The sequence below is a fragment of a genome, unplaced genomic scaffold (genome assembly GCF_019419815.1).
Source record: "Pyrus x bretschneideri cultivar Hongxiangsu unplaced genomic scaffold, Pyrus_bretschneideri_v1 Contig23, whole genome shotgun sequence".
Classification (NCBI taxonomy): domain Eukaryota; kingdom Viridiplantae; phylum Streptophyta; class Magnoliopsida; order Rosales; family Rosaceae; genus Pyrus; species Pyrus x bretschneideri.
The window spans coordinates 5402041-5429218 of NW_025999535.1; the positions used below are offsets into that span (position 1 = coordinate 5402041).

General features: G+C 35.2%; 2 protein-coding genes across 5 annotated transcripts; one reads left to right on the top strand and one right to left on the bottom strand.

Moving 5' to 3' along the window:
* Window positions 1–1213: 1213 nt before the first annotated feature.
* On the bottom strand, window positions 1214–8161 carry LOC103927421 (peptidyl-prolyl cis-trans isomerase CYP37, chloroplastic). 2 transcript variants are annotated; one of them, XM_009336344.3, is made up of 12 exons: window positions 7964–8161; window positions 6329–6589; window positions 6152–6241; window positions 5512–5607; window positions 4944–5051; window positions 4506–4555; window positions 3555–3657; window positions 2911–2964; window positions 2234–2392; window positions 1980–2102; window positions 1771–1820; window positions 1214–1633 (listed from the first exon to the last, which is right to left on the bottom strand). In XM_009336344.3, exons 1-12 carry the CDS (start codon window positions 8144–8146, stop codon window positions 1528–1530), a joined length of 1383 nt encoding a protein of 460 aa, XP_009334619.1. In that variant the 5' UTR covers window positions 8147–8161; the 3' UTR covers window positions 1214–1527. The 2 variants fall into 2 exon arrangements, with proteins under 2 accessions (XP_009334619.1, XP_009334620.1); XM_009336345.3 differs by having other exon boundaries at window positions 6329–6597; window positions 7964–8101.
* A 2372-nt stretch (window positions 8162–10533) lies between these two features.
* On the top strand, window positions 10534–26429 carry LOC103927418 (trafficking protein particle complex II-specific subunit 130 homolog). Of its 3 annotated transcripts, none has more exons than XM_048585614.1 (21): window positions 10534–10806; window positions 11581–11810; window positions 12827–13008; window positions 13721–13904; window positions 14193–14283; window positions 15235–15395; window positions 15871–15960; window positions 16102–16263; window positions 16472–16533; window positions 16683–16773; window positions 17672–17835; window positions 17996–18209; window positions 18323–18868; window positions 18966–19178; window positions 19358–19751; window positions 19835–19928; window positions 20039–20123; window positions 20796–20985; window positions 21173–21471; window positions 21894–21984; window positions 26314–26429. In XM_048585614.1, exons 1-21 carry the CDS (start codon window positions 10743–10745, stop codon window positions 26412–26414), a joined length of 3708 nt encoding a protein of 1235 aa, XP_048441571.1. In that variant the 5' UTR covers window positions 10534–10742; the 3' UTR covers window positions 26415–26429. The 3 variants fall into 3 exon arrangements, with proteins under 3 accessions (XP_048441571.1, XP_048441569.1, XP_048441570.1); XM_048585612.1 differs by lacking the exon at window positions 26314–26429 and adding an exon at window positions 22103–22614; XM_048585613.1 differs by lacking the exon at window positions 26314–26429 and adding an exon at window positions 22103–22614 and having other exon boundaries at window positions 19838–19928.
* The last annotated feature ends 749 nt before the right edge of the window (window positions 26430–27178 follow it).

Below are 27178 nucleotides of genomic sequence, written 5' to 3' on the forward strand. Positions count from 1 at the left end.
ATGTCAATATTGAAGTTGTAATGTATGAATATAGCATCTACAAGCTCTGAAGGTTTAATACTTCGTTCCTTAACATATCTATTTGTTTTGAGTTATTTCCGATTCCAAGTTTCAAGCACAAAAAACTTAGTCAAATCTTTATTTTAAAATCTTCTATATTTATGTAAATGATGCTTTTACCGTAGAAAAATAATTTTTTCTATATCCCTAGTGCAAGTTTAATCCCCACCAACTTATCCCGCTTAACCACTAACTATCTAACTCCTTAATACCATAACACTAACAAAAAAATTGGTGTCCAGAGATCATTTTTGGGCGTAATCAGAACTTCCCAAAAAGTAATTAGGCCTTTATTTTTATTTTTTGTAATACGGAATTCATTGGACACAAAGGCCAAAATTCAGCCTTGCTTCGTGGTTCCTGCGAGATCCTTGGACAGCATGAGTCTCCCAGACACTTACTCAACGTAATTTTTGTGGGTCCCCTGTATCCCAACGTACTCCTCCAAATTTATTATCCACATGGTTGTGGGCCCCTTGGACCCATGAACTCAGCCCATGCGCACTCTGGAAATGAAGGCCACATCTCTCTAAAATCTGATACCAGTTAATCGATTCCAGATAGATTCCAGATAACTTTGCAACACATATTTTTGGCTGCAATTTTGTATGCCATTCAAGTTTCCATGGTCCTCCTTAACACAAATGTATAGTCTTGTTTTGTTGTTTCTCAAAGTTTTTGTTATTTCATTCATGGAATATGATTGGTTCAGTTTTGTCTCGTCGAATGAGTATGAACCACACATTGAGGAATCAGAGTTTTAATAGTTTAAACAATCTTGAGCGTCTTTAACTATCGCTAATATAGTCGATGTTGGATGCTCACATTGTAATAATGTAACTGTCAACCAAAATGTATTTCCCCATATGCATTCGGCTTAAATGACCTAATTATGACGAGGCATGTTGAGAGTGTAGATCATTCCAAGAATTAAAGTCTTGCCTAATAATTTGATTGGGACAAATAAGCTTCCTTCATGGTTCGTTCACCTACTACCTTCAACTTAAACAAAACCTCAATGTTTTCTCTTTATACAAAAATTTAAAAGCCGGCTTTCATTTCCTCATTCAATATAGGATGAATCTAATGAGCTGTCCAAATTATCCAATCTAATCCAATCCTAGATAACAAACGAGACATAACGTAAATGACGTTAAAGAAGAAAAAACAACTAAAATTAATTTTCCAAATCTTTACAGAGGGAAGAAAATGAAAATTTACTAGATAAAAGGAGAAAAAATTGGAGGTTCGGGTGAAGAATAAACAAAGAAAGATGTCAAACCCTTGGGCAAGTTTTTCCAATGTTAACAAGAGAACCTTCAACTTCAGATGGAAGAAAAAAAACAGATTACACAAACTTTGACAGCACAATCTGCAGCAAGAAAATCAGTCTGCTTCCTTCTGAAATACATCAAATACAAAGAATGAAGGAGATTCCTGGGTTGATAAGACAACAATAATCACTTGTCATTCTGGCAATACAAGACGATCTTGACCTTCGACCAGTTTTGCAGATCGGATCACATCTCCGGTTTTTATCTGTGAAAGAATATCTTTCCCAACAGTTGTGTATCTACACATTAAAAAGGCCTATTAAAAATGTATGTAATGGCTAATGACTAATGACCGAAAAGTAAAGAACCCAGAATCATTTTTTTAAAACCCGAGTTTAACCCCCTACAAGAACAGTTTAGTAGTCAAAAAAAATACCCGAAAACTGAGAATTCTCCTTCATCAAATGATAATCCTCCCAAGCCAGCCTATAGGACATGAAGAAACAACAAAGTCACTTTCAGATGGAAGAATTCTGAAACTACTGATGGATTCGATGTTCAAAACACTTTATGGTTACTCTAAAGATTGTCAAAGCCCAAGGTCGTTGTTTAATTAATTTAAACATTGGTGCTGTGTTGACTTACATTTCGCTTATCATACAGATAGAAGAAAAACTGATATGGTGATGAGTACTCGTCAGAGACTTCACTATGTGCCATTGCAACTGCTCCGTAAACAGATAGTGGAAGAACTGGCAACTCCCCATCCTTCCATGAGAGAAAAAGAACAAACAAAAACAAAGTACACGTGAATCAACTAACAAAAACAATTGCATACAGGAAAATCATTTTGTTGATCAAAAATGACGGAGTTGTAATAGTACAAGGGATAAAGATACCTGCACATCTAATTTTGTTTTGTACAAGGGCTCAAATTGCCCAGATGGCTTTATCTCTAGAGGAACACTGATACCACTGTTCTTGTCAAGGCCACTGTATGAGAGAATAGCTTGGTCGGTAGAGCTGAGCATTGTCCCAGTGTATGCCTCATCAATTACCTGAAGAAATTTGGATGTTTATGCATGCTTCATCTGGGTAAAATCATATGAAACTCAATACAAATTCATAATCACTATGCCACTATTGCAAACGAAGACTTAAATTTAGATGGCATCAACTGAACTGCTCGATACCAAAAGCCTTGATATAATTGGACTTTCATTGATAGTTTATAGCATAAAAAGAAAAATGAGACGGTTCCACATCATGTGATAAGATAATACATGATTTAGCAAGAATTACAATGAGGGTGAGCCTTGGATCAAGGGAAGGGTTTCTCCTTCTGACCGAAAGATCACAGATACGAGTCGTGGAAACAGATTCTTTGCAAAGCAAGGGTAGTATGATAAACGTCCCCCACACCCCCCCCCCCCCCCAAAAAAAAAACAAAAAACAACACCCTGGTGGGACCCACAAAGCAGGGAGCCTTGTTAGCTCAGGGTGTCACCCTAAGAAGCAAGAATTACAATCATGGTATAAACAATAAATTAGTCAATGGGAGGTTCAAATACCTTACCAGTTTTGCAAAATTTCCAGCTGTTAGCGGTGCTGAATATCCATCTATAACAACCTGTACAAAGGTTTACTGATCAGATGAATACTTATTGCTTCCTACTGTTAATCCCCGCCCCATTCAGTCATTGTTATCAAGCATGTAATGTAAGTATGTAACATAAATGTATTTGACTTGAAATCCTAGGATAAATGAAAACTGATTCATATTCTAATACACTGACTTACAAAATCTGTTATAAGATGTATATAAGTTACCTTGGTATAAATTATAATGCTAAAAGTAATGGTAATCAAATTCAACAAATAAACATGAAAGTAAATGAACACAACAAGCCAAATATGACATTCCCCATATTTCCAGATTTTATAACAGTTGTCAATGAATTCTGGCCAACTTATAGGCATCAACTTCCACAACCAAATATTATTTCAAGTATATAGTATATAAAGCATATCAAGCCTCGATGGAGTGAAAATAGTTTCCAAAATAACACTATTAGTAGACTATTTTGTCTCATTCACCAAGAAACTGCATTAATATCAACCAGAACTAATGCAAAACAAAAAATATAAGAAAGAATAATATTAGAAGATTCCAGATAGGGCATACAGTTATCTGTTACCCAAATGTGCAATATTTTATACCTGAATTGTAGCAGTCTTTCTTGCTTCACCACCAGCTTCTGGAGAAAATGTCGAACCATCACCTTTCTCAATTGTAAGTTCAACAGTTCCTCTCCCTATAAGCCTACATGTCTCAAAACAAAATATTGATACTCTACTTACAACACAGATGATGTCCTTGCAAAGTCTATTTACCAAATTACCACACATTTGGAGGTCTTTCAAGCATAGTTTTGCGAGGTAGAAATAATATTTTAACTTTAGTAAAGCGTCGATGAAATTCCTATGGACTTACTGGAAAACTCATATATTTTAAGTTCTATCACTTAGCATCATTATATCATCCTTACTCTAGGGACCTATACTACATATGAAACAACAAGCTCTAAAGAACCCGCTTCAAAAGTGTTAGACAAGCACTCCGCCCCCATAACTTAAGTTGTTACTGAGGAACTCAGGAATGGGCCAACAATATATTGCAAGCTAACCCTCCTTCAGGTACAACACTATCTGGCACACAGAAAGGCAGAAAAATATAGATATAAACACAGGTGCAGCCCCATCCTGCACCTTACGAATCAACAAAGAAGTGGGGAACAGGGGATTGAAAGTTTCAACCTAGGCTCTCCATCTCCTACAATCAGAGATCTGATACCATGTTAGATTCTTAAAATCCAACCGGAATCTTAACTTAGGTTAGTAAAGAATGGACCAAGATATCAAGCTAACAAAACTAACATCAATTTATAGGGCTTGGTAGAAACTCTATCAGATACACGAACTAATTTCAACATGATTTTTATAATGACAAATTTATCAAAAATTAAATAGTATACCCACATGTCTTGTAAAGAGGTGTTTGAATTGATAAGTACTAAAAAGTTTAATTTTGAATTTTTATTTGACTAAAATATGATCCCCCAAACAGACAACGATACATAAAAAGGAAAACACTGTTGAGAAAAGAGCGACCTTGGGTATCTCTGGTACTGCTCGGGCAGCAAAAATGACAAGCCTGGAGCCTGTTGTGAACAATATCAAGTTGTAATTTTAGGCATGTCATATTGTCTGAATAAAATAATCCAGTTGTAATTTTAGGCATGTCATATTGTCTGAATAAAATAACTATCTGTTCAATGTAACATGGGCAAAATATAATAAAAATTGCATGTTTCCTAAAATAACTTTTAGGAATTATTCCCGTAGCTTCAGATGAGGCTTCCATTTGTTGATTCAGATATATAGTTATCTAGCATAAAAAGGAGGATATAATGTTTTTTTTCATAATCATAAGAAATTAACCAAAAGAGGGCAAAACCGAAAGAACAAAAAACACCAGGGTCCAATAAGACCAACAAAAAAGGATCAGGAAAACGACTGAATCTTATGTTATTGATTGGTTGTGGGTACCTGCAATAACTCCAGCTCTGCAATTGTATCCAGTGAAGATGCAAGGTATACTGATACTTTATCTGGGTCCTTATCCTTTATACATTGAAGAAGAGCTTGCAATCCGTTCTGGCAAACTAAGGCAAATTAAAAAACATTCTTATAGTTTCGGATAATGACCAAGTTGTCCTAGTTATGAGAACTAACATGCAGAACCATCCTGTTTCTTTTCTTCCCCATAGTTTATTATGAGCAGCAAGAATGCAGAAAGAGTAATAATCTAATATATTTAGAGGAATGCAAACAAGCTTTTCCTTACAAAATTAGAATTTGGCACCTGACCAATTCCTTAAAAATGACAGTATATCACATAAAAACAATTGTCAAGTGAAATATTACAATTCCAAAAAAAAAAAAAAATCCAAAAAGATAAATTGTTAAACTTAACATTGAAACCCTCATAACAATCATTTCAATGCTTTTCTTCTTCTATTATATCATACGTGCTCATGAGACACAGGAGAAGTTGATATTTTGATAATAGCCTTGTAATGATTTTTTTCTTTCTTGCAAAGGGACATTCGCATACCTTTCCATCAATAAGAGATGCATATAATGTGGAACCCTTCTCCCTCAAGTTTGTTGGTACACTTGCCAGAATTGTATCCTTTTCGTCTGTTGCTATCTAATATATGGAAATATAATTCAGAAATTGTAAAGTCCAACTGCTAAAAACATAGATACATGTAATATATAAGTAATAACTGAACAGATACCACAGTAGATGCATGATAGAAAGTGGCACATGCACATCAGACATTGCCATGTAGCAAGTTGCAAAAATTCAACTTACAAATTGCAGAATAGAACTACTGAAAAGAGAACATGGCTTCTATATTTTAAAGCTCTTCACAATACAATCAATATAGGGGAAAATTTGAGTAATCAGCACATAGTTTTCTGGCCGGTGGGCATGCTTGAGGCCTTTGGCGGATCGGAGATCTCAAAATATGACAATGTTTTAAAATAAAATGATAGAGAACAGCCGTGACAGCTAGAAAAGAAGGAAAAATCTCTTAAATAACACTAATTTTGATAACAATCCAATCTATAGCAAGAAACTATAACCTATCCTTCATTAACAGTTACTTCCCTCTGTAACTAACGCATCATATGCATTCCATCTAAAAAAGTTTCTTTTAAATTCTAAATATGTATTATGTAGATACCTTTAAAGCTTTCTTCACATTTCCCTCCATGGTTCCATAAGGCTTTCTCTGTGGAATTCTTAGCAGGTACAAAATCTCTTCCAGAGAGTCCTAGAAATGGAAGTAAGATGATCCAAAACAGATTAATGTCAAAGGCAAGAGATCATTTATTTGAATCAATAATCAACAAGAACCTACCTGTATGGTTTTCATGTTCATGTTTGCAGGGATAGCCCTCCTTAAAGCCAGTTCCCCTGTTCTAGGAACCTTGGTGTCTGGTGAATAAAGAACTGCATTTGCAGGTGACAATATGGGCAAAACGTCCCAACCAACCAAAGGAAGTGGAGAAGATATTTGGACAAACACAAGGATCACAGCAATTAGACTTTCAAATTTGTTTTTAAGTGGAGAAGTTGATGTGGAGGAATTGGTAAGAGTACTATGCTGATCTTTGAGTTCCTGCATGACTGAAAGCCCGTGTCAAAGAAAGAAAGACCTCACAAACAGAAATAGTTCTATATATTCCTAACAAATGAGGACTTAAAAATCTTAAGCCACTGAGAAAGGTAAGTCACTGGGCTACATTTGACTCCCTTGTCGTGGCAAGTAAAAGTCAGTATAATAGCATAACACTAACTTTTGAAAATATAATAATTACAAGAACGGACAGAAACAAATAAAAAATTTATATTTATAAAGCATACCCCAGTAAAAAGAAACGAACGTTCTTCCAGAATATAGTTTACTGCATTGTGTTGTTCACCATAACTATTGAACTTATGACCATCTTATATCAAACAAGGTAAATATGATGCGGAAAAAACTTACTTCAGTTAGGTCCATGCAGTAATCATTGATACCAAACATTTCATGACAGATCCAGTGAAAAAAAAAATCAGACAAAAAATAGTATTTAAGAGAATAGGAATTGGCATGTTCCACACACCAAGAATTTGTGGTAACATTCTAGTACTTGAGCCAACCCCATACCGTAAATTCAAGTGGTGGATGCAATGAAGTCTACAGCCCCTGCCACTAGTGAAACTACATGCCTGAATGCATGTGCTAAGAGTACAACTTACATTATAATCTGGTGAAGGGGACCAATTAAAAAGCTTTTCCAATTGTATAAAGTGAAAATTTGCCTCAATAAATTTCAAAGTCCTAAATTGTAGCACTCTCAATTGGGATGCAGCCCTTACATAACCGCCATTAGTTCAGCATGAATTCAAAGAATCTGAATTTAATAAAAACACTAAAGAGGAGAAGAACATAATATTTTAATACCAAAGGGCCTCGTTTGTTAGGGAGGATTAGCGATTAGATTGGATATGACTCTTCACTATATATAAGGCATTTTGAAGGAAGAAATGGATGACGTCGTCCTATTTTGTCAAAGTTGAAGGTTACTCATGAAGAAAAGTTTTCATTTTTAAACCTATCATTTTGTGGAGATTAGTGGGGAACTAGAAATATCTTTTCTTCATGAGTACCCTTCAACTTGGACAAAATATGAAACTTTTTCACCCATTCTTCTTTCAAAATGCCTTATAGTTCTATCCAAGCTAATCCTATCAAACAAACGAGGCCAAGAACTACAAATGTAGACTTTCTCTTTCATATATCGCCGTCGCAAAACCCAAATTCAAACTAACCAAAACTACCATAAATATAATAAAACTACATAAAAGACCTACATTACTACAATGATTCCAACAATGTAGGCATCACAATTCACATAAAAATCACAATTTCACAACAATTTGAGAGGTTTCGAAAATCCAAAAACGAGAATTTCAAAAGATCAACTGTATGACTAGGATCAAGACCAACCTTTGGGTGATTGTTATTGGACATGCAATGAACCCTGGAGAGGCCTGATCTTTCTGGAGTTTTCCGATTAAAGCAAAATATGAAATGGGTTGGCTTCAGATTCTGCCTTCGAGTAGAGGGAGCAATGGAAATATTGAGAGATAGCTTGTGAGAGACGATTGTGGAGGATAGAGGGAATGCCATGGCTGGAGCTTGAAGTTGGGAGTTGCAGAGACGTTTTGGCGCGCCTCATCCGCTAAAGCCTATCTGGAATTACTTCGATGGGTATTTTGTATGGTTGCGAATGTGAAGTTTCTACAATGCCCCCAAGATAATGCAAGGGATTAGGGAATGTATGAAATATTTGGTCAAATATGTAAATTAAGTGCAGTTTTCTATTGTGGTTTAACGACAATTTGGGAAATTAAAGTAAACTAGTCTCTTGACACGCGTTCATTAATTTATAAACGAATGTTAGACATTTTTTAATCCTCAAGCTTGGTGAGACAAATTATTTTTATGTTATTTGTGCAAATGCTAAACAATGATAATATGAAAAAAGACCCATATTCTTTGTTAATGTGAATTTTATCAGGTTAATTACACAAACACTTCTTGAGATTTTTCTTTTTTTTACAAAAGTACTTTAGTTTTAAAATATTACGCTAATACTTCTGAGGTTTTAATCACTTCCACATGGACAAATTTACCCTTTTAATTAATTATTTAAAAATAAAAAACAACTTTTATAAATAAATATTAAAAAAATCAAATTAATATTTTAAGTTAAACATAAAAAAAAGGGGAAATGAAGGCTATAATTCTTTCTATGCAAGCCGGGGTGATCCCATTATCTCAGCTTCATTGTTTTCAATTGTTTTTTATTTGACGAGAATTGAAATGGCTAGAAATTTCAGTTCTTTTTTTTTTTTTTTTTTTTTATAATTGTTTTCGGTTGGTTGCCGATTTGAAAAGGCTGAAATTGGGAAAGAGAGAGTGACTAGCACTCCTAATTAACATAATAGATTATGTTTCAAGAATGTCAAATCGATTATGATCATGCAAGTGGCTCTTTACCACAGTGGTAGAAAAATATTGTGCTATTGCATGATAACGTGAGTTTGAATCCCGTCTAACATCTAACTTACTAACACTATCGTTCGACTAAAAAAAATATCCATTATTGTCACACACACAAAAGCCACAACGGCAGATGGTCGAAACCAAATAAAGAACTAGAGAGAGAGATGGTTGCTGGAAAACAAATATGGGAGGGAGGGGAAGAAGAAGATGCAGGACTAGGGTTTAGGAGATGCATAGGGTTTATTTTGTTTGTTTAAATGTTTAATGTAATATTAATCTTTTTCTGTTATAAATAAGATTTTTTTTTATTTTAGATAATTAATTAAAATGGTAAATATGTCCTTAAAGGGGTTATGTAGAAGTGAATTAAAGCCTCGTACAGTGTTAGTGTACTGATTTATACATAAGGAATTTTTTTGTGAAAACATGAAAAACCTCAAGAGATATTTGTATAATTAACCCGAATTTTGCCTCGTAAATAAGAAAGAAAAATAACCAAATTTCTATTAAATATTGATTGTACTTACAATCACTGTTGGACAATATGTGTTGTAAGAGTAAAAAAGAGTTAACCACAAACGAATCTAACTAGCAATTGATGAATATACTCAGAAAAAACAATGTTCTATCTTTACCAACAGATCAACAGCAAAAGACATATCATGCCTAATGTAATAAGCTAAGTACAATAAAACGCAAATTGAATTTAGATATGGAACTTTGGGTTCTAAACATCTTCAAGGATCTCATTTGCATCTAGCATTTGGGTAATCATAGGTACACTAAAAAAGCAACACCTTTTGGGTGTGGTTCGACAAGTAGAGCAGACTGCCGTCAGAAACAACACTCGAACTTCAAGTTGTGATATCCTTTATCTCAAATTCCAACTTTAGGTGTGAAGCAATTTTCTTATGCTCTTCCAAGATTAGTGAGATTCAAGTCATCAACATAGACTGCAACTTTACCAAATTCAGAATACTTCTTAAAGAATATGCAAGAGGCATCAGTTATCAACTACGTCAACTCAATAAAAGTAACAAGTTAATCAAAATAACAATGACATGAAACTAAACTTCCCATTTAATTTAAGATGATCAATTTCCAGGATAATTCGTCTCTAACTCTAAGTGCAACATCAAAAGTTATTCATGCTGATAACGTGTTGTGAAATTAACTATTTGAGAAAAAGTATAGAAGGTGTGACAAAGAGAAGGAAGGAGAAATGACAGAGGACTTGATAAATTGTAAGTGTTATTTTTCATGCCTAATATCCTTATTTATACTAATTATTTTCTCGCCTTACAAGTAGAACAAATCCTATAAAAACTTGATCTCCAAATTGTTCTGAAATTCTATTTAAATTACACAGTCACATTCTTAAATAAACACAGTACTTACAACAAAAACAAAGAAAGTTTCTTTTCAAGTTTATTATGAGCCATTAGATCAAAGCATCCAAATCTAACCGTTGAAAATAAACGGAACTACCGGTGCAGAAGCGGGTTGCACAGTTGCACTGCAGAATTTTCGATCCAATTCTCCATTACAAAGTGAGAGAGCAAACCCACTCTTCCAACCATCACCTCACTCAGCGCGCTCCCTCTCTACATGTATATGTATATGTCTATGTACGTATAGGTCTCGTTCTCGCTCTATATATATATATATATCTGGATCATGAAGAATTTCACACATCTGGTATAGATCGAGGTCGAACATGGCGAACTACCTTGCTCAGTTCCAGACGATCAAGAATTCCCTCGATCATCTCGTGATTGCAGGTAAATCTCCAAATTCGACAATACTAATCAATTTCTGGGTTCCATTTTTCTTTTGTAATTTCAAATTCGAGCTTAACCATTCTTGTTCTGCTTTTTGTTCATGAATTGCTCATTTGAAGTTACTAATCTTCTTGATTGAGATTTGGGGGCTGTGTAAGTAATTAAAGGTGTTAATTTGGGCTATTTGCTAGTAGAACAAAAAAATGCGTATTTGTTCAAGTACGGGGATAGCTAATTAGCAATTAAAGTGATGCGGAAAATGCAAAGTTTTCATCCTACTGTTTGTAAAATGATGCCTTTAGTTGGTCAGTTTCGGAGTGTTTTCGGGAACTAGTAGTTCTTCAATTGAATTTCCATAAATGGGAACGATTTTTTTGCACAATGCGCAAAGTTTGTTGTTTCGGTGTTCCAGTACTAGAAATCATTTATTAGCTTTTTGTATTTTATCGAACAGCTTGTGCGGCATTCGCCATTCATTTAATGACAAGTTACATTTAGTTATTTGTGATCATTGTTGTGTTCTCAGCCATGTATGGTTATGCTTATCTTACAAAAGTATATGATTATGCTTAATCTGGGAACCCATTAACAGCCTAATTGCTACTCTACCGATCCCTTGACAATTTCTGCAAATATTCCTGTCATGTTCTTAGTCTGTATTGAGTTTACAGCAAGTGAAACGGATAGCTAATATGTGTTTTTGCAGTAATGGTTTATGTCACTGGCCTTGCTTCGTGTTCCCATCTAACAGTTTAACCATGAGCTCATTTGCAGTTGAAGATGTGAGCGACTTGTGGCCTACTGTCAAGAATGGGTTTGAGGAGCACTTGCCATTTAAAAGAGCTTGCTTAAATAACAAGACCCGTAATCCCGTATTTGTAGAGAATCTTCCTGCTGAATTCATACTAACCACAGACTCGAGGCTTCGTAGCCGGTTCCCACAAGAGCAATCATTATTTTGGTTCCGGGAGCCATATGCAACTGCTGTCCTTGTCACCTGTGAGGTAAGATACAATCTCCTTCACCTCACTTATCTTGATGTATTATTTCGTAACCAATGTATAATATCTGTATCTATAAACACCATGGGTTAGTCCACTCTCAGTAAGGGCCAAGATAAGAAGCTTAGTAAACAAAGGTCTCTGGTTCAATTCCCTCGGATGCATACACTCCTATGGGGAAACCTCCAATTGTTAGTCCCAGCCATTCTGGTTGTAGGGTCTACACGTGCCTTTGATTGAAGATCTTGATACCTCAAGTTATCAATAAAAAGAAAATAAAAAATTTGTCTCTTTCTAAAAAAGTTTATATATATATATATTTATATATGCCAACTGTACTTCTATTACGTTAAACAATTTCAGTAATTTCTTTTATAAATTCAATTGTAGTTCTTTTCCACATGCTTTGTTATGTTGAATAAAATGGCTGGTTTACTCATTTTTTTACCTGCTATGTTGCTGCATTATTTTAAAGCTGAGGAGTTGTCCTAGTGTGTGTATTTCTATATGGATGGATATATGTTTTTGTGTGTACAAAGAACACATGTGGAGCTCAATCAGAAACATGGTTCAGTGATCCAAAAGCTTCCATTATTTTAGATCTACTTTAAAATCATCTGTGCAAAAATATCTGTCAAATGGGGAACCATTTAGCCATCCATTTTTGATAAAATATATGCATGACTATTGTGTTCTGAAGACAACAACTATTATGCTATTAAATGTCTGAAGTCAGATTTGTATACATCTTTTGTACTAGATAGTTGTAAAGGTACTTTGCTTACTAACTTATGCAGATTGAGAAAGTAGCTAGCTCTGTGTCTTTGAGCATTTTTCAGGTTTTGATAGAAAATGTAGGAATGAAACTTGTTTCATTTAATTGTTTGGTACAACATTTTTCTATCAATATTTCCATGCGCTGGTAGTATTATCGTTATCATAAGACCAAACCATGATCTGTTTGATTGTATGCTGCTAATCTTATAGTTAACTAACAGTTTTTTGTCTTTATTCATTAGGATCTTGATGAGTTCAAGACCATCCTTAAACCGCGCCTAAAGTTAATTGTCCAGAATGATGAACGGGAATGGTTTATTGTTTTTATATCCAAGGCTCACCCGAATAATGATCAAGCCACCAAATTGGCAAGTAAAGTTTATGCCAAACTTGAAGTTGATTTCAGTTCCAAGAAGAGAGAAAGGTGAGTTTATTGCTGTTGTAATCAAATATGATTGCTTTTTTAATTGATGGACTGAGTAGTATTGAGAGGTGAGTATTGTGATTATTTTATACTCAAAATATTGGTGAGCATTGAGCTTTTCCTAGTTTCTTCCCCTCTATTAAGGTGTTCCAGAGAGGGCATTTCCAAATTGCCTTCAAAATTTTAATAAGAAGATTAGTCGGTATTTTTTGACAATACTTATCCTTTACATCATCTGCTTTGTTGTTATTTAAGTCAACATGCGATATTGAGAATTTTTCATCTATAACAGATTAAACAATACAAATTTAACAACGTTGGTATTAAATTGATAACATATACTTATACCTTTTAGCCAAAATGTGGAGAAGGGTAAAGAATGTTTTTTTTGTCGATTTCATCTGTTTCCTTCATGGTTGTTAAAGATGGACTTGGCAAGCATCTTGTTTTCTTTCAGTGTTGTAGACTGATCACATCACCAGCATATTTATAATTGGGTCGGGTTGAGTTTTAAAAATACCTATACTTATAATATTTTCTTTCATTTCTTTTCAGTAAGTTGCATCTGGTATCATGTCTACCATAAAACATGAGTTGACCATCAAATATAAGTGTCAGGTTATAATATAAAGTTGAATGATATTTTGATGTATTTGTTTAAAGTTTAGTTCACCTAATATCATGTTACTTGATCAACATGTGCTTTGCTCAGGTGCTGCAAGTTCGATCTATATTCACCTGAAGCAAACTTTTGGGAAGATTTGGAATCCAAGATAGTGGAGTGCATCAGAAATACATTAGATAGGCGTGTACAATTTTATGAGGACGAGATACGCAAGCTCAGTGAACAACGCTTCATGCCAGTTTGGAACTTCTGCAATTTTTTTATTCTGAAGGTAGTTCCATTTTTCTCAATTTTTGGATTTGAAGAATTTGATTAAGGCTGCTTTGGGCAAAAAGGATTTAAAAGATTGTTGATTCAAATGTAGATTTCTTGCATACATCAGTTGTATTCAAAAGCTTACTGAATAGTGAATACTTTTTGGTCTTATAAAAGTACATTTCAAATCCTACTTTAGGCAATTATGAGGCGCAAGAACCACAAACCTTTGTGTTTTTAGATCCATATAATTTATGTTACTGATCATCTTCTGGCGTCTTACCATAATTGATTCTCTTTTTAGGAAAGCTTGGCTTTTATGTTTGAGATGGCTCATCTTCATGAAGATTCTTTACGTGAATATGATGAACTAGAAATTTGTTATTTGGAAACAGGTGCGTTACACATATATCTTGTTTATCACTTTTGGTGTTGACATACATGTTATGGCTTCTACATATGTTTGCTAATGAGAATCCTATTTTCACATGGAACTGCAAATGCCACCTTCAAGTACATGCATGGGGGATCTTTTCAACTTTATTTGTCTACATTTTTATAAGTCCTTAATACTTGATCAGCAAGTATAGTTAGTGTTACTTTATGACACGCTCACTTTATTTTGAAACTTACATTGTGAAGGTATAGCGATCTTCATGAATCACTTTATTTTGTATCGTAGATATGAGTAACCGTTGACTGCTGTACTAGTCATTTTACTTGTGATAATGAGACAATTCATTATTTTCATTCTATGACTGCCAGATGTTCATAAAATATTTGTTTCCTGTAAAAGAAGAATTCCTTAACGAGTCTATCTTCTTCACACTAAACCAGTTTTTATTTATTATTATTTTTTTTTAATCTTCTCTTCATGTCTTAATTCTTGTGCAGTCAAATCGGGTAGAAATGATTCATTGAATTGCTTATTGCAATCCTGTAGTTGTTCATGTCTCCTCAAAGGAAACAAGAATCTACATCATTAACGCACACACAAACATGCACGCTATTTTGATCCATATTCTATGGGAGCCATGCTCATAATTCATTTTTTAAAATTCCATCGCCTAATATACAAATCTCAATAAAGACTTTTTCTTCTTGAATAAGTGTCAGCATTTTGATTTTGGTCCAACGATTGGTGAGGATGATTGTCTGCTGAGCAGTGAGTGGGAGATCATGAATGTGAGCTTTTAAGTTCTCCCGCCACTTAATGAAACTAAAAATTGGAAAATCTTCATTCCATTATAAGCTTAGTGCTTTTAAATTATAAGATTTCGATCAATAATGGACTTTTTCTCTTTCTTTATACAAGACCAATAATGAATCATTTTCATATGATGCAGTTGAAATGAATGGAATACGGAAGGACTTCGGAGGAGTTGACCATGGTGATGATCAGGCAGCATTGCTCAATTCTGGAAACAAATCATTGACACAAATTGTTCAAGATGACTCATTTAGAGAATTTGAATTTAGACAGTATCTGTTTGCCTGCCAATCAAAGGTATGTGAGACAGTTGTTCAATTCAAGCCTATGACCTTAAATCAGTTAAAAAAATGAATTAAAATTATCCTGTTATGTCACTAAAATGATTTCCATCTGTAGTTTTTTTTTTTTCAACATCAACAGCCTAATGTTGTACTTCATGGAATGCTGTGGCTTTACCTTTCATAGTTTCGTAAGATGTAAATTACTCCATACTCAAACTTGTGCCTATTCTATTGATAAAAATGAAGAATGAGAACTTAATACAATTACATTGACTGCACGGTGGTTTAAGTGATGAATACAAGTTTACCGTGGACATAAAAGAAGGTTCCATGACCATTTACTTAACATAGAAAAATAATACGACCATTCAGAAAAAACAACTTTGAGAGAAAGGTGGTGCCTTCAGAATCTAGTTTATGCAGAAATTGATGTCCTAATTTACTGAAACAAAATTTGAACTGCATATCTAATAGATGGTTAACTGTAGCTTTTATTCAAGCTGAATCGCCCGTTTGAAGTAGCATCAAGGGGATACTCATTCATTATAAGCTTCTCAAAGTCTCTGGCTGTACATGAGGTATCTGGTATTCATTTTGTTTAAAGGTGTTTTTCATATCTTGAAGTTTGTATGATTCTGAATGATCATATCTGACTTCTATTTTCATTTTTTTTTTTATCCTCACCTTTCCTGTTTTCTCCTTTTTGGAGTTGTTCTCAGAGTATTCTACCATTTTGTATGCGTGAAGTTTGGGTGATAACGGCGTGCATGTCCTTAGTCAATGAAACTGATTCACATTATAAGGAAGGACTTGCAGCACCTGATATAGAAAAGGAATTCTACCGCCTTCAAGGTGACCTTTATTCACTATGCAGGGTTAAGGTAAAAGTACTTTGTGTTTCATATGCAATAGAGGAACTTAAAATATCATTTTGTGTTGTTCTTTAATCCATTCATATACCTTTATTGGAGTGCATTGATACAAGTGAATGTTATCCGTTGTTCAACCGGCAAACAACATTGACTAGAAAATTCATTTTTAATATGCTTGCACTTTACTAATAAAAGGCTGTAATGTATGTTTATGCAGTTCATGAGGCTTGCATATTTAATCGGATATGGGACGAATATAGAAAGGAGTCCTGGAAATAGGTACCAATTGAATCTTTGCAGATGAAAACAACTTATAGCGTTCTAGATACAGGCTTGAACATGTAATCATTGCAATTAGCTTTAACGTACCTAAAAGTTGCAGATGTTTTTCTGAACTAGTTGTCCTTTACTTTTAACTCAATTAACAGTGCTTCACTCAGCATGCTTCCCTGGCCCAAGCCTGCAGTTTGGCCCTCAGTTCCAGCAGATGCTTCATCTGAGGTGCTGGCAAAAGAAAAGGTAAGTTCTTAATACAGTAAATGTTGGCATCAGACTAGCTGAAGTTTTTATTTTTCAATAGGACTAGCTAATGTTGAGAATAAATCCCACATTGATGAGAGGAGGGACCTTGCATGTGCTTATAAGTAGTTGGGCTACTCCCCATATTGCCAATTGGTTTTATGGTGGAACCCCAACTTCCTCAGTTAATGTTAAGCTAATATTTTAATTCAATTCCGGATAACATATGTAGGTGTAAACTTATTTAATTGAGACTACATCAATTTATGTCTGTCTAGCCTACATTAGTATAAATCAGCATAAACTTTTATCTTGGAAGGTTTATTGTTTATTGTTCATTCATTTTCTCTTCCTATTTGACGTGTCTTGTGGTTGGAAGTTTTGGTCATGTTAAAAGGCTTTATGCAACCACTCCTTGTTACAGATTTCTGACATTCTTACTCCCTTATATTTTTCCGGTAGGTTGATGTGCTTTTATACCAAAAAACATCAGAGTTAACTTTCAAGTGATGATTATCTTTTTACAACTTCAAAAGCAGAAGATTTGACCCATTTTATGAAAATTTCATAATAGATCTTTTAATCCCTCAAATTTCTCAATTTTGAAATGGTTTAAGGTTTATTATATGTTTGTGAGCCTAGCACCCTTATCAAACCAATACAAGGGGGTATTAGTGTCGTCCCATCCTTATTACATGGGGTAAACGAAGGTGGTGTATAGGAAATTAGACCTTTAATTATTGATTAATGATGATTATCTTCTAAAGTTGCCATAGTATTCTTATTACTGTTCAGTTGGCTTTTTGACTTTCATGCAAAAGCATTTTCCGCCACCTAAGTTATTCGTTTCTGTTTCTTCTCTTTTTGATGAAAAAAGGTATTCGTTTATCTTTTGCAGATGATTCTACAGTCAACTCCATCAGTAAAGCACTTTGGTATTCAGAGAAAACCATTGCCTCTTGAACCTTCTCTACTATTACGCGAGGCTAATCGGAGGAGAGCTTCCCTTTCTGCTGGGAATATGGTTGAAATGTTTGATGGCCGCCAAAATTTTAGTGACGGGTAATGCAAATTCAAGAATTTTAGCAAATGTAGTGCCATCTGTTTCTAATCGTTCTTTGTTTATTAATACTCTTACTAAATATTCTCATTTCATTTATTGTTTTTATGTATTAAAAATGGCATGTTTGAGTGGTAACGGAGTCGCAATGTATGATGACAGTTCAGGTTCAGATGCGTCATTTAAGATGCCATCATTACAAAAAGTGCAAACAAGTGTTATGTCACGTACTAACTCTTCACCAGGAATTTCTGAGAGCTCAATTGATCGACCTATGAGGCTTGCTGAAATTTATGTTGCTGCTGAATATGCTCTGCACAATACAGTTTCTAATCCTAATCTGTTGAAGTCTTTGTCATCTACAGAGGAGTTTGAGGTATGAACACTTGCTCACTTTTAGTTTACTATCCATGCAGGATTGTTCAAAATAGTAGTTCCTCTATACATGCTACATAATTTTTTGTTGATATTTTTGTCTTGTTTTGACAGCAAAAATATCTTGAACTAACTAAAGGCGCTGCTGACAATTATCATCTATCCTGGTGGAAAAGACATGGAGTTGTTCTTGATGGAGAAATAGCATCTGTCTTTTTTAAGCACGGAAACTTTGATCTGGCAGCAAAGTCATATGAAAAGGTTTGTGCACTTTACTCTGGTGAAGGATGGCAGGTTTTATTGGCAGAAGTCCTCCCCAATTTAGCAGAGTGTCAGAAAATACTTAATGATCAAGCTGGCTATCTATCATCTTGTGTGAGATTGCTTTCATTGGATAAAGGCTTGTTTTTGACAAAGGAACGCCAAGATTTTCAGTCAGAGGTGGTGCGTCTTGCACATGGCGAAATGGAGCAACCAGTGCCGCTAGATGTGTCATCTTTAATTACATTTTCTGGCAATCCTGGGCCTCCATTAGAATTATGTGATGGAGATTCTGGTACTCTATCGGTAACATTTTGGAGTGGCTTTCCTGATGATATAACTCTTGATTCACTAAGTCTCACTTTGAATGCAATATTTAATACTGATGAGGTTGCTAAGGTAAGCTTTCTTGGACTTACAATGCATTTTCATCTCACCGTTTCAGGTCTAAATGTTGTGTGAACATTATATATGATTATTTCATCTGATATTTCAGGCATTAATGAGCTCTACTGCAATTGTATTAAAGCCTGGTCGGAATACCATTACCCTGGATTTACCCCCACAGAAACCAGGTTCATATGTTTTGGGGGTTCTCACTGGGCAAATTGGGCAATTAAGATTCAGATCTCATAGCTTTTCCAAGGGTGGCCCTGAAGACAGTGTGGATTTCATGAGTTATGAAAAGCCTCCTAGACCTATCTTGAAGGTGCAACTTCTGAACTTATAGCTTCTTGTTACCCATCATATCCCAAATTATTAGTTTATCCCTGTATTTTAATTCTATTGTAAATAAAAGTGGTACATAAATTCGAGACGAATTTTTTCAGTTGATTTCTAAGATTTACTTATGGTATTGTACCTTCTAAATGACCTTTTGTTTTTCAGGTATTCAAACCAAGACCTCTGGTTGATCTTGTTGCAGCTGTTTCCTCTGGTTTGCTGATAAATGAACCTCAGTGGGTAGGCATTATTGTAAGACCCATTAACTACTCTCTCAAAGGTGCTGTCTTGTATGTTGATACTGGACCTGGTCTTAAAATTGAAGATTCACATTTCATTGAGATGGAGAGCTATGCTGATGCATCAAAGAGTTCAGTTGGTGTGACCGACTGCAATGATACTCTAAAGGATGGTTCTTTGGCTGTCGATAAAAGTTTTGAGAAGTTGACTCTGTGTGATAATAGAGTAGAGTTTCCACATTGGGCAAGCAATTCAACGTCTATTTTATGGATTCCAGTTCGTGCTATCAGTGAAAAGCTTACAGTAGGATCATCTTCAGGTTGTGGATATATGTGTTATACGTGTAAATACTCTTTATTGAGTCCAACTGCTTACCTGTATGTAATGCATCATGTCTTATAGCAGTGGTTCCCCAGAGACAGAGCATTGTGGATGGAATGAGGATGATAGCACTCAAACTTGAATTTGGTGTATCTCACAATCAGATATTTGAGAGGTATTTCTCGTTTTACATCATCCTTGCTGATATTTCTTTGATTTTGGTCTACTTTTTGTTCTTAGCTTTCAAATTTGTAGATGTCTTTTATTGATTATTAATTTGTGCAGGACCCTAGCTGTGCATTTTACTGATCCTTTCCATGTGAGCACGCGAGTAACAGATAAATGCAATGATGATACTTTGCTTCTGCAGGTATGTAAGTTTACTTATGCATCCCTGGCTAGGTGATTAGATAATACGACGTGTCATGTGTGACATCCTATGTGTTGAAACATGGAAATTGTGTCTGTTTCCACAAACAGTTATTTTAACCACTATCTTAGCATGAATGATGTTTTTGTGCATTAGCTGGATATGATTTCACATTGCCTTCTACCATGTTAGACAAAGATATTTTTGAGTTGTTATAATTTTGTTTTTTAATACAGTTATTAAAAAACTATTCTTCTATTCCAGTAGTTTTGGTTGTTGAATCTCGTGCAAGTGAGGTTGTGGTTAAAGTGATTTCATATCTGCTCAAAATTTTGGCTAATTGATCGAAGTGTGTAGCTCCAGTAGAATGCATGCTTCCCTCTCTGAACCTGGATGATTTCCTTTGTGGGACTTTCCTGTATATGACTGCACCAATAAAAAGTAAATTACAATTAAGAGTTATGGCATTAAATCTCAGTTTATGCCGGAAAGGTACGAAGTTGGACTGCAATTACCAAAATAAATGCTTAAAAATCCATGAAACATGAGAGTTTATTTGTATGAAATATCTGCAGAGTCCTTGGGGGTTGGCCGTTCATATTCTGGTGTGCTTGTTATAAATATCAATTCCTTCATGAGTATTTAGTTCCTCTTTGACTTGATTACTTCCAGGTCATTCTACACTCTGAAGTGAAGGCCACAGTGACCATCTTTGATGCTTGGCTTGATCTTCAAGATGGGTTTGTTAATACCGGACAAGGTGATGGGAGACCAACTTCAGCCTACTTTCCACTAGTAGTTTCTCCAAATTCTAAAGCAGCAATGCTATTCAGTATATGCTTAGCGAAGCCTAATGTTGAAGGTATTGTTCCTTTCTGTTATACATATTTGCATGTTTCTAAGCTCCTATCGTTAAGTTAAAACAAGCGCTAATAAGTCACTGTCATGTCTTCGTTGCTGCAAATGTGGATTTGGTTGTGAATCTTTTCATACTTAAGATTTTCGTACATTTGACAGAACTGATGATGCGAATTTTGTTTTTCCCGCAGATGAAGCTAAGGCTCTTCAGTCGGATAGTATACTAAATATTAGATATGGAATTTCTGGTGATAGAACCAGTGGAGCACACCCACCTGTGTCTGCAGAATCTTCTGGGTCTGAGGGTGCTAGACAGGACTTAATTTTCAGAAGCACTCTTGCTTTACAAAGGCCTGTGCTTGATCCAGTCCTGGCTGTTGGTTTTCTTACTCTCTCTTCTGGTGGCCTTAGGGTTGGCCAGCCAGTTACCATGAAATGGAGGGTTGAAAGATTGAAGGATTTTGAGGGAAATGAAGCTTCTCCTAACAATGTAAGTCACTGCCTGAGCCTCTTGGACAAGTTAGATTGCGGTTGGCAAATCTTAGAATGCTGATAATTTATGACTTTTTACTCAGTGTTCAACTGTTTTTAAGCGTACAAGAATTTCATGTAATTGCAGCGTACTTGGTTGTTTCGCCTAAAAACTTGAGGTGGTAAGGTGTATGTCATTGAGTTTCACTTGAAAGGAAATAATAAAATTTGTGTAGAGACATATGAATCACCATCAGAATTGCTCGTCACTGCATGAACTGACGTCTGTCTGTTATCTTCAAGTGTAATTTTTAGTTTATCCCACTAACTTTGATAGATGTGGAATTAGGGTTGTGTTTCAACTGTCATTTCTTAAGGCGTTACATGAATTCGGTGACTACAACTTGAGCATATTAATAATTTTTAGTGATTGTGCACCAGGATGAGGTGTTATATGAAGTCGGTGCAAATACTGAGAATTGGATGATTGCTGGGAGGAAAAGAGGGCATGTTTCTCTCTCTGCAAAGCAAGGTTTTGTGAACTAACTCCACGTATTTGTTTTTATCTACGAAAATATCTTCTGGCTCATAGCCATTGCCTCTTTGTTATTTGCAATTTTCATTTGAACAAATAATTCTTGCAATGGCAGGTTCAAGGATAGAAATCTCAATATTGTGTGTGCCTCTAGTGGCGGGATATGTTCGCCCCCCTCAACTTGGTCTGCCAGATGTTGGTGAATCGAATATAAGTTGCAGTCCTGCTGGGCCTCATCTGGTTTGTATCTTGCCGCCGGTTCTGAGCTCCTCCTTTTGTATTCCGGCATGATTGTTGTCAACCCAATTTCCTCTCCTCGATTCAAGTCGTCTAGATCGTTATAATTTCCGCTCTAATGGTTGGACATGCTTATAGAGAAAATTTTAGGTTTCCCCTTTCCATTTCCATGGAATTTGTACATCTGTATTGCGTTTTTCCTTTTCTTTTTTATCTGATGGTTGAAAAATCAGCTTAGTTGAGATTAGTTTGCAATAGGTAGGTTTTTCAAGTGTTCATCGTGTCCAATGTGTACAATTCGGCTTAGAGATCCACCAAGGACGTCCAATTTTTGCTTCATTGTCGTAAAATTCGTTGTTTGTTCGAGTGGATAAAGTTTGTTTGGTTGAAGCCTGTGCTGTGCCGGCGTCTGGTGATTCCTGAGTTGTAAACTTTTTCCGATCGGTTTCCATCATTTTGCCTTAATCATCAAAAGACCATTACTTCCCGCCACCAACTTCTCGTCGAAAAAATGCCGGCAATCCTCCAACTACATACCAGTCTCGCCAGTCTCGTCTCTCTTTCTCTACCGTTCTCTTAAAGCTGATCAGCTGCTCCCAATCAGAGGAGGAATTTTCCCAGGTAACCTGGATATAAGCTGGTACTTTCCAATATCTAGAGAGTTTTGAAGTGATTCGGCCAGAAGAAGATATGACAATGAAACCTACAATATTGTAATTGTGACAGCTGCCCATTGTTTGCTGACAGATCCCAATCCCTCCCAAGTATTAGTTTAGTACAGCTGAAATTTATTAAAAATAAATAAAATATTTAATATTTTTTAAATATTAAAATAATAAATAAAAGTAAAATTAAAAAAAAAGTGTAAGTACAAAAAACTACCTCAACTATTGGGATCACGACAGTTTCATACCTCATCTTTTAAAATTAACAATGTCATACCGCATCTTATGAATTTGTAACAATGTCATACCTCTGTTATTTTTCTGTTAAGTGCTGACATGTCTTGATTCGTGACCTACTTTCTATTAATAAATTATTAAAAACTAAAAAAAAATTATTAATATTTTTTAAATATTAAAATAATAATAAAAGGCCAAAAAAAAACCCTCATTTTGTCCCTCCCCCCCTCCCTCCCTCCCTCCTCCCTCCTCTCCCTTTCTTCATCTTCTTCCCCCACCTGCAAATCCCAACAAAAAAAAAAAAAAAAATCCAATTTGTCTTCCCCCCACACTTGCACTCAATTTCCCCACACCCACACCCACACTCTTCTCCCTCCTGCAACCCAGGAAAAAAAAAAAAAAAAAAAAACCCAGATCTCGTCGGTGGGAAGAGGGGTGCACAAAGAAGGTGGAGGATGGGTGTGGAAGAGGATGTGGAGAATGGATGAAAGTGGTGGATTTGGGGTTTGATGGGTTTTCAAAAAAAATAATTTTTTTTTTTCCTTCTTCCGCAGGGGAGTTGATGTTTTTTTTTTTTTAAAAAAAAAAAATAAAATAATTCCTCCTCCTTTTTTTCCTCTTCTTCTTCTTCCTTCTCTTCTCCTTCTCCTCTTCCGCAGGGGGGTTGTGATGGGTTTTTCAAATTTATTTTTTATTTTTCTTCCTCTTCTTCTTCTTCCTCCTTCTCCTTCTCCCTTCTTCTTCTTCCGCGCCGATAGGGGGAATTTTTTTTTTTTTCCTTTCTCCTTTTTTTCCTCTTCTTCTTCTTCTCTTCCTCCTCCTCCTCCTCCTCCTCCTTCTTGTTCTTCTGTAGGGGGTTGTTGGGTTTTCAAAATTTTTTTATTTTTTTTTATTTTTTTGGGTTTGCAGTTGGGGGAAGAAAATGAAGATGGGGAGAAGAGAGAGGAGGGGGAGGGGGAGGGGAGGGACAAACTGATGGTTTTTTTCTTCTCTGCTTTTATTATTATTTTAATATTTAAAAAATATTAAATAATTGTTTTTTAGTTTTTAATAATTTTTTAATAGAAAGTATGTCCCGAATCAAGCCACATCAGAACTTAACAGAAAAACTAACAGAAAAATTGACAGAGGTATGACATTGTCACAAATTTGTAAGATGCGGTATAACATTGTCAATTTTAAAAGATAAGGTATGAAACTGTCGTGACCCCAATAGTTGAGGTAGTTTTTTGTATTTTACCCTTTTTTTTTAATTTTACTTTTATTTATTATTTTAATATTTAAAAAATATTAAATATTTTTTTTTAATTTTTAATAATATTTTATTAATTTTTTAATAGAAAGTGGTCCCCGTCTATTGCCACGTCAGCATTTAACAGAAAAACTAACAGAAAAATTGACAGAGGTATAAAAAATAAAGCAGCTATAAAAAAAAAAGCTGGAGTCTTTTAGTGCAACCCCATCCCAACCAAATTGCCCGAGCAATTACTGCCTTAGTGAACAATAACTGGTATATCTATACTTATAAGCTGAATTACCGATGCTATTGGTATTAACTATTAACATAATTTTTTATATATAAAATAATAAAGACAATTTTATGTTAATTTTGGATAGGAATTTTAACCAATCTCGTCACGCCAAGTGTCATTATTCGAAAGTACAATTTTATGTAAGAACTTTGTGGATATATTTTCGATAATATTTTTAACCAATCATGTCGCGCACACGTGTCACTATCTGATAAGAATCATTTTGGATAGATTTCAATAAGATTTTTAATCAATTCTGTCGCACCATGTGTCACTATCTGTTCAGGATCCATGTGAATATATTTCGATAAGATTTTTAATTAATCACGTCGTGCCACTTGGCAATATCTACAACCTCATCCTTCTTTTTTTTCTCCATATAAACCCAACATGCATCCCAAAGTCACACACCAAAATCAAAATCTCTCATAATCATTGTTCCTAGTTAAATACTAAGTTCTTACAATGTCTTCTTCAAGAAGATTGTTAGAAGTTGATAAGCTAGAGAAAAAATTGCTCGATCTCGAGGAGCGACAAAATGAGTCTTTGAGATGGTCTCTCCTTACAAAATCGCCCCAAGTTTATTATCATGGTGGGTTTACAACTTTTTCTCTGGCTCTTTACTTTTTTTACAAAAATGTCAAACTTTCTCGGGAAAACATTGCCGCATTCGAAGATTCCATCATTTCCAAGATAAGTACGGCTTTGCCCGACCTTTTGGCAACCTAGATCACCAAAGTAGTTCAAAAAACAAAACCCAGAAGCTAAAAGGTCGAGCAAATTTGTACCTATGTTGGAAATGATGGAATCTTCGAATGCAGCAATGTTTTCCCGAGAAATTTGACATTTTTGTGAAAAAAAAGTAAAGAGACTGAGAAAAAGTTGTAAACCCACAAGGGCACGATAGTAATTGTGCGCGCGATGTGGGCGCAATTTCGAAAGGAGAGCCATCTTAGAGACTCATTTTCTCGCTCGTCGAGATCTAAAAAAATTTTCCCGTGCTTATCGACTTCTAACAATCTCCGGATGTAAGAAAGAAATGTATAAGCAAGTTACGTGCTAGTGTATTGGACACGGAGAAGTGAAATAAATGGTCTGCTAGCCTTGGAAAATATGGTGAAACAAGCGCTTCAGGAATCCACTGATTTCGCTCTTCCGGAATTCAGATAGTAACACACTTTGTCCAAGTTACACTTACTAGTCTTTCATGGACTCGAAGATATTGTGCACCACTCCTATCCAACACAACTCGGCTCAATCCACTGTGCGCTACTTCCCAAGGCAGGTTCAATGCCGACAGTGAGAGTACACATCATTCCCACACCAATATTCTCTTCAAGTGCTCTCTTGCATGTCCAATCGACGAATTAGCGCATATGTTTCCACCGTCATTTGTTAAGGTGTAATATGAATTCGGTGACTACAACTTGAGGACATTAATAATTTTTAGTGAGTGTGCACCAGGATGCAAATACTGAGAATTGGATGATAGCTGGGAGGAAAAGATGGCATGAATCTCTTCTGCAAAACAAGGTTTAGTGAACTACTTAAACTCTACGTATTTGTTTTTGTCGAGGAAAAATATCTTCAGTCTCATAGCTATTGCCTCTTTGTTATTTGCAACATCAGTTGAACCAAAAATCTTGCGATGGCAGGTACAAGGATAGAAATCTCAATATTATGTGTGCCTCTAGTGGCAGGATACGTTTGCCCCCACCTCAACTTGGTCTGCCGGATGTTGGTGAATCGAATATAAGTTGCAGTCCTGCAGGGCCTCATCTGGTTTGTATCTTGCATCCGGTTCTGAGCTCCTCCTTATGTATGACAATTTGGCATGTCCAAGTGTGTGTGACAATTGGGCATGCTCAATTGCAAAAGGAAAGGGAGCAGGGCCCTCATCTTCACAGCCTCTTTTTAAGAAGAAAAAAAGCAACGGAAACTTGATGGGGATAAAAATCGGGCATGATCAAGGGGATCGCTAATGTTGTTTTTGGGATTTATTTTTGTAACCTGAATCATGTTTTATGTGGTTGTACCATTTGTATCATATATTGTGTAGTAAATTTTGTATTTTTGTAAGGATGGTATTTTTTATGAAGTTGTTATGTTATGATATTTTTGGTGATTGTTGGCACACTTTGTTATTTTAGTACTAATTTATTATTATTATTATTATTAAACTCACATAATTCTGAAATTTTGCAGAAAAATTGCGGACGATAAATAGTAGTATACATCATTAAAAGACAAGAGTCCTTAATTAGAGGCAACACTAAGTTGCTAACTTAAAACTACATCAACTTATGATTCCATCAACTTATAATTCCGTCAGTAACAACTATTATGTTATCTGTTTAGTAATAATAAATGGTTTTTCAACTTATAATTCCATGAACTTACCTCGGCCACCACATCTCGCACAAATCTGTCTAAGTGCAGTAAATATATAGAATCTAAACCTTACTATGTTCAGTTCTCTTTGCACATGATTACACCAGTAAGGAGATACACATAGACCCC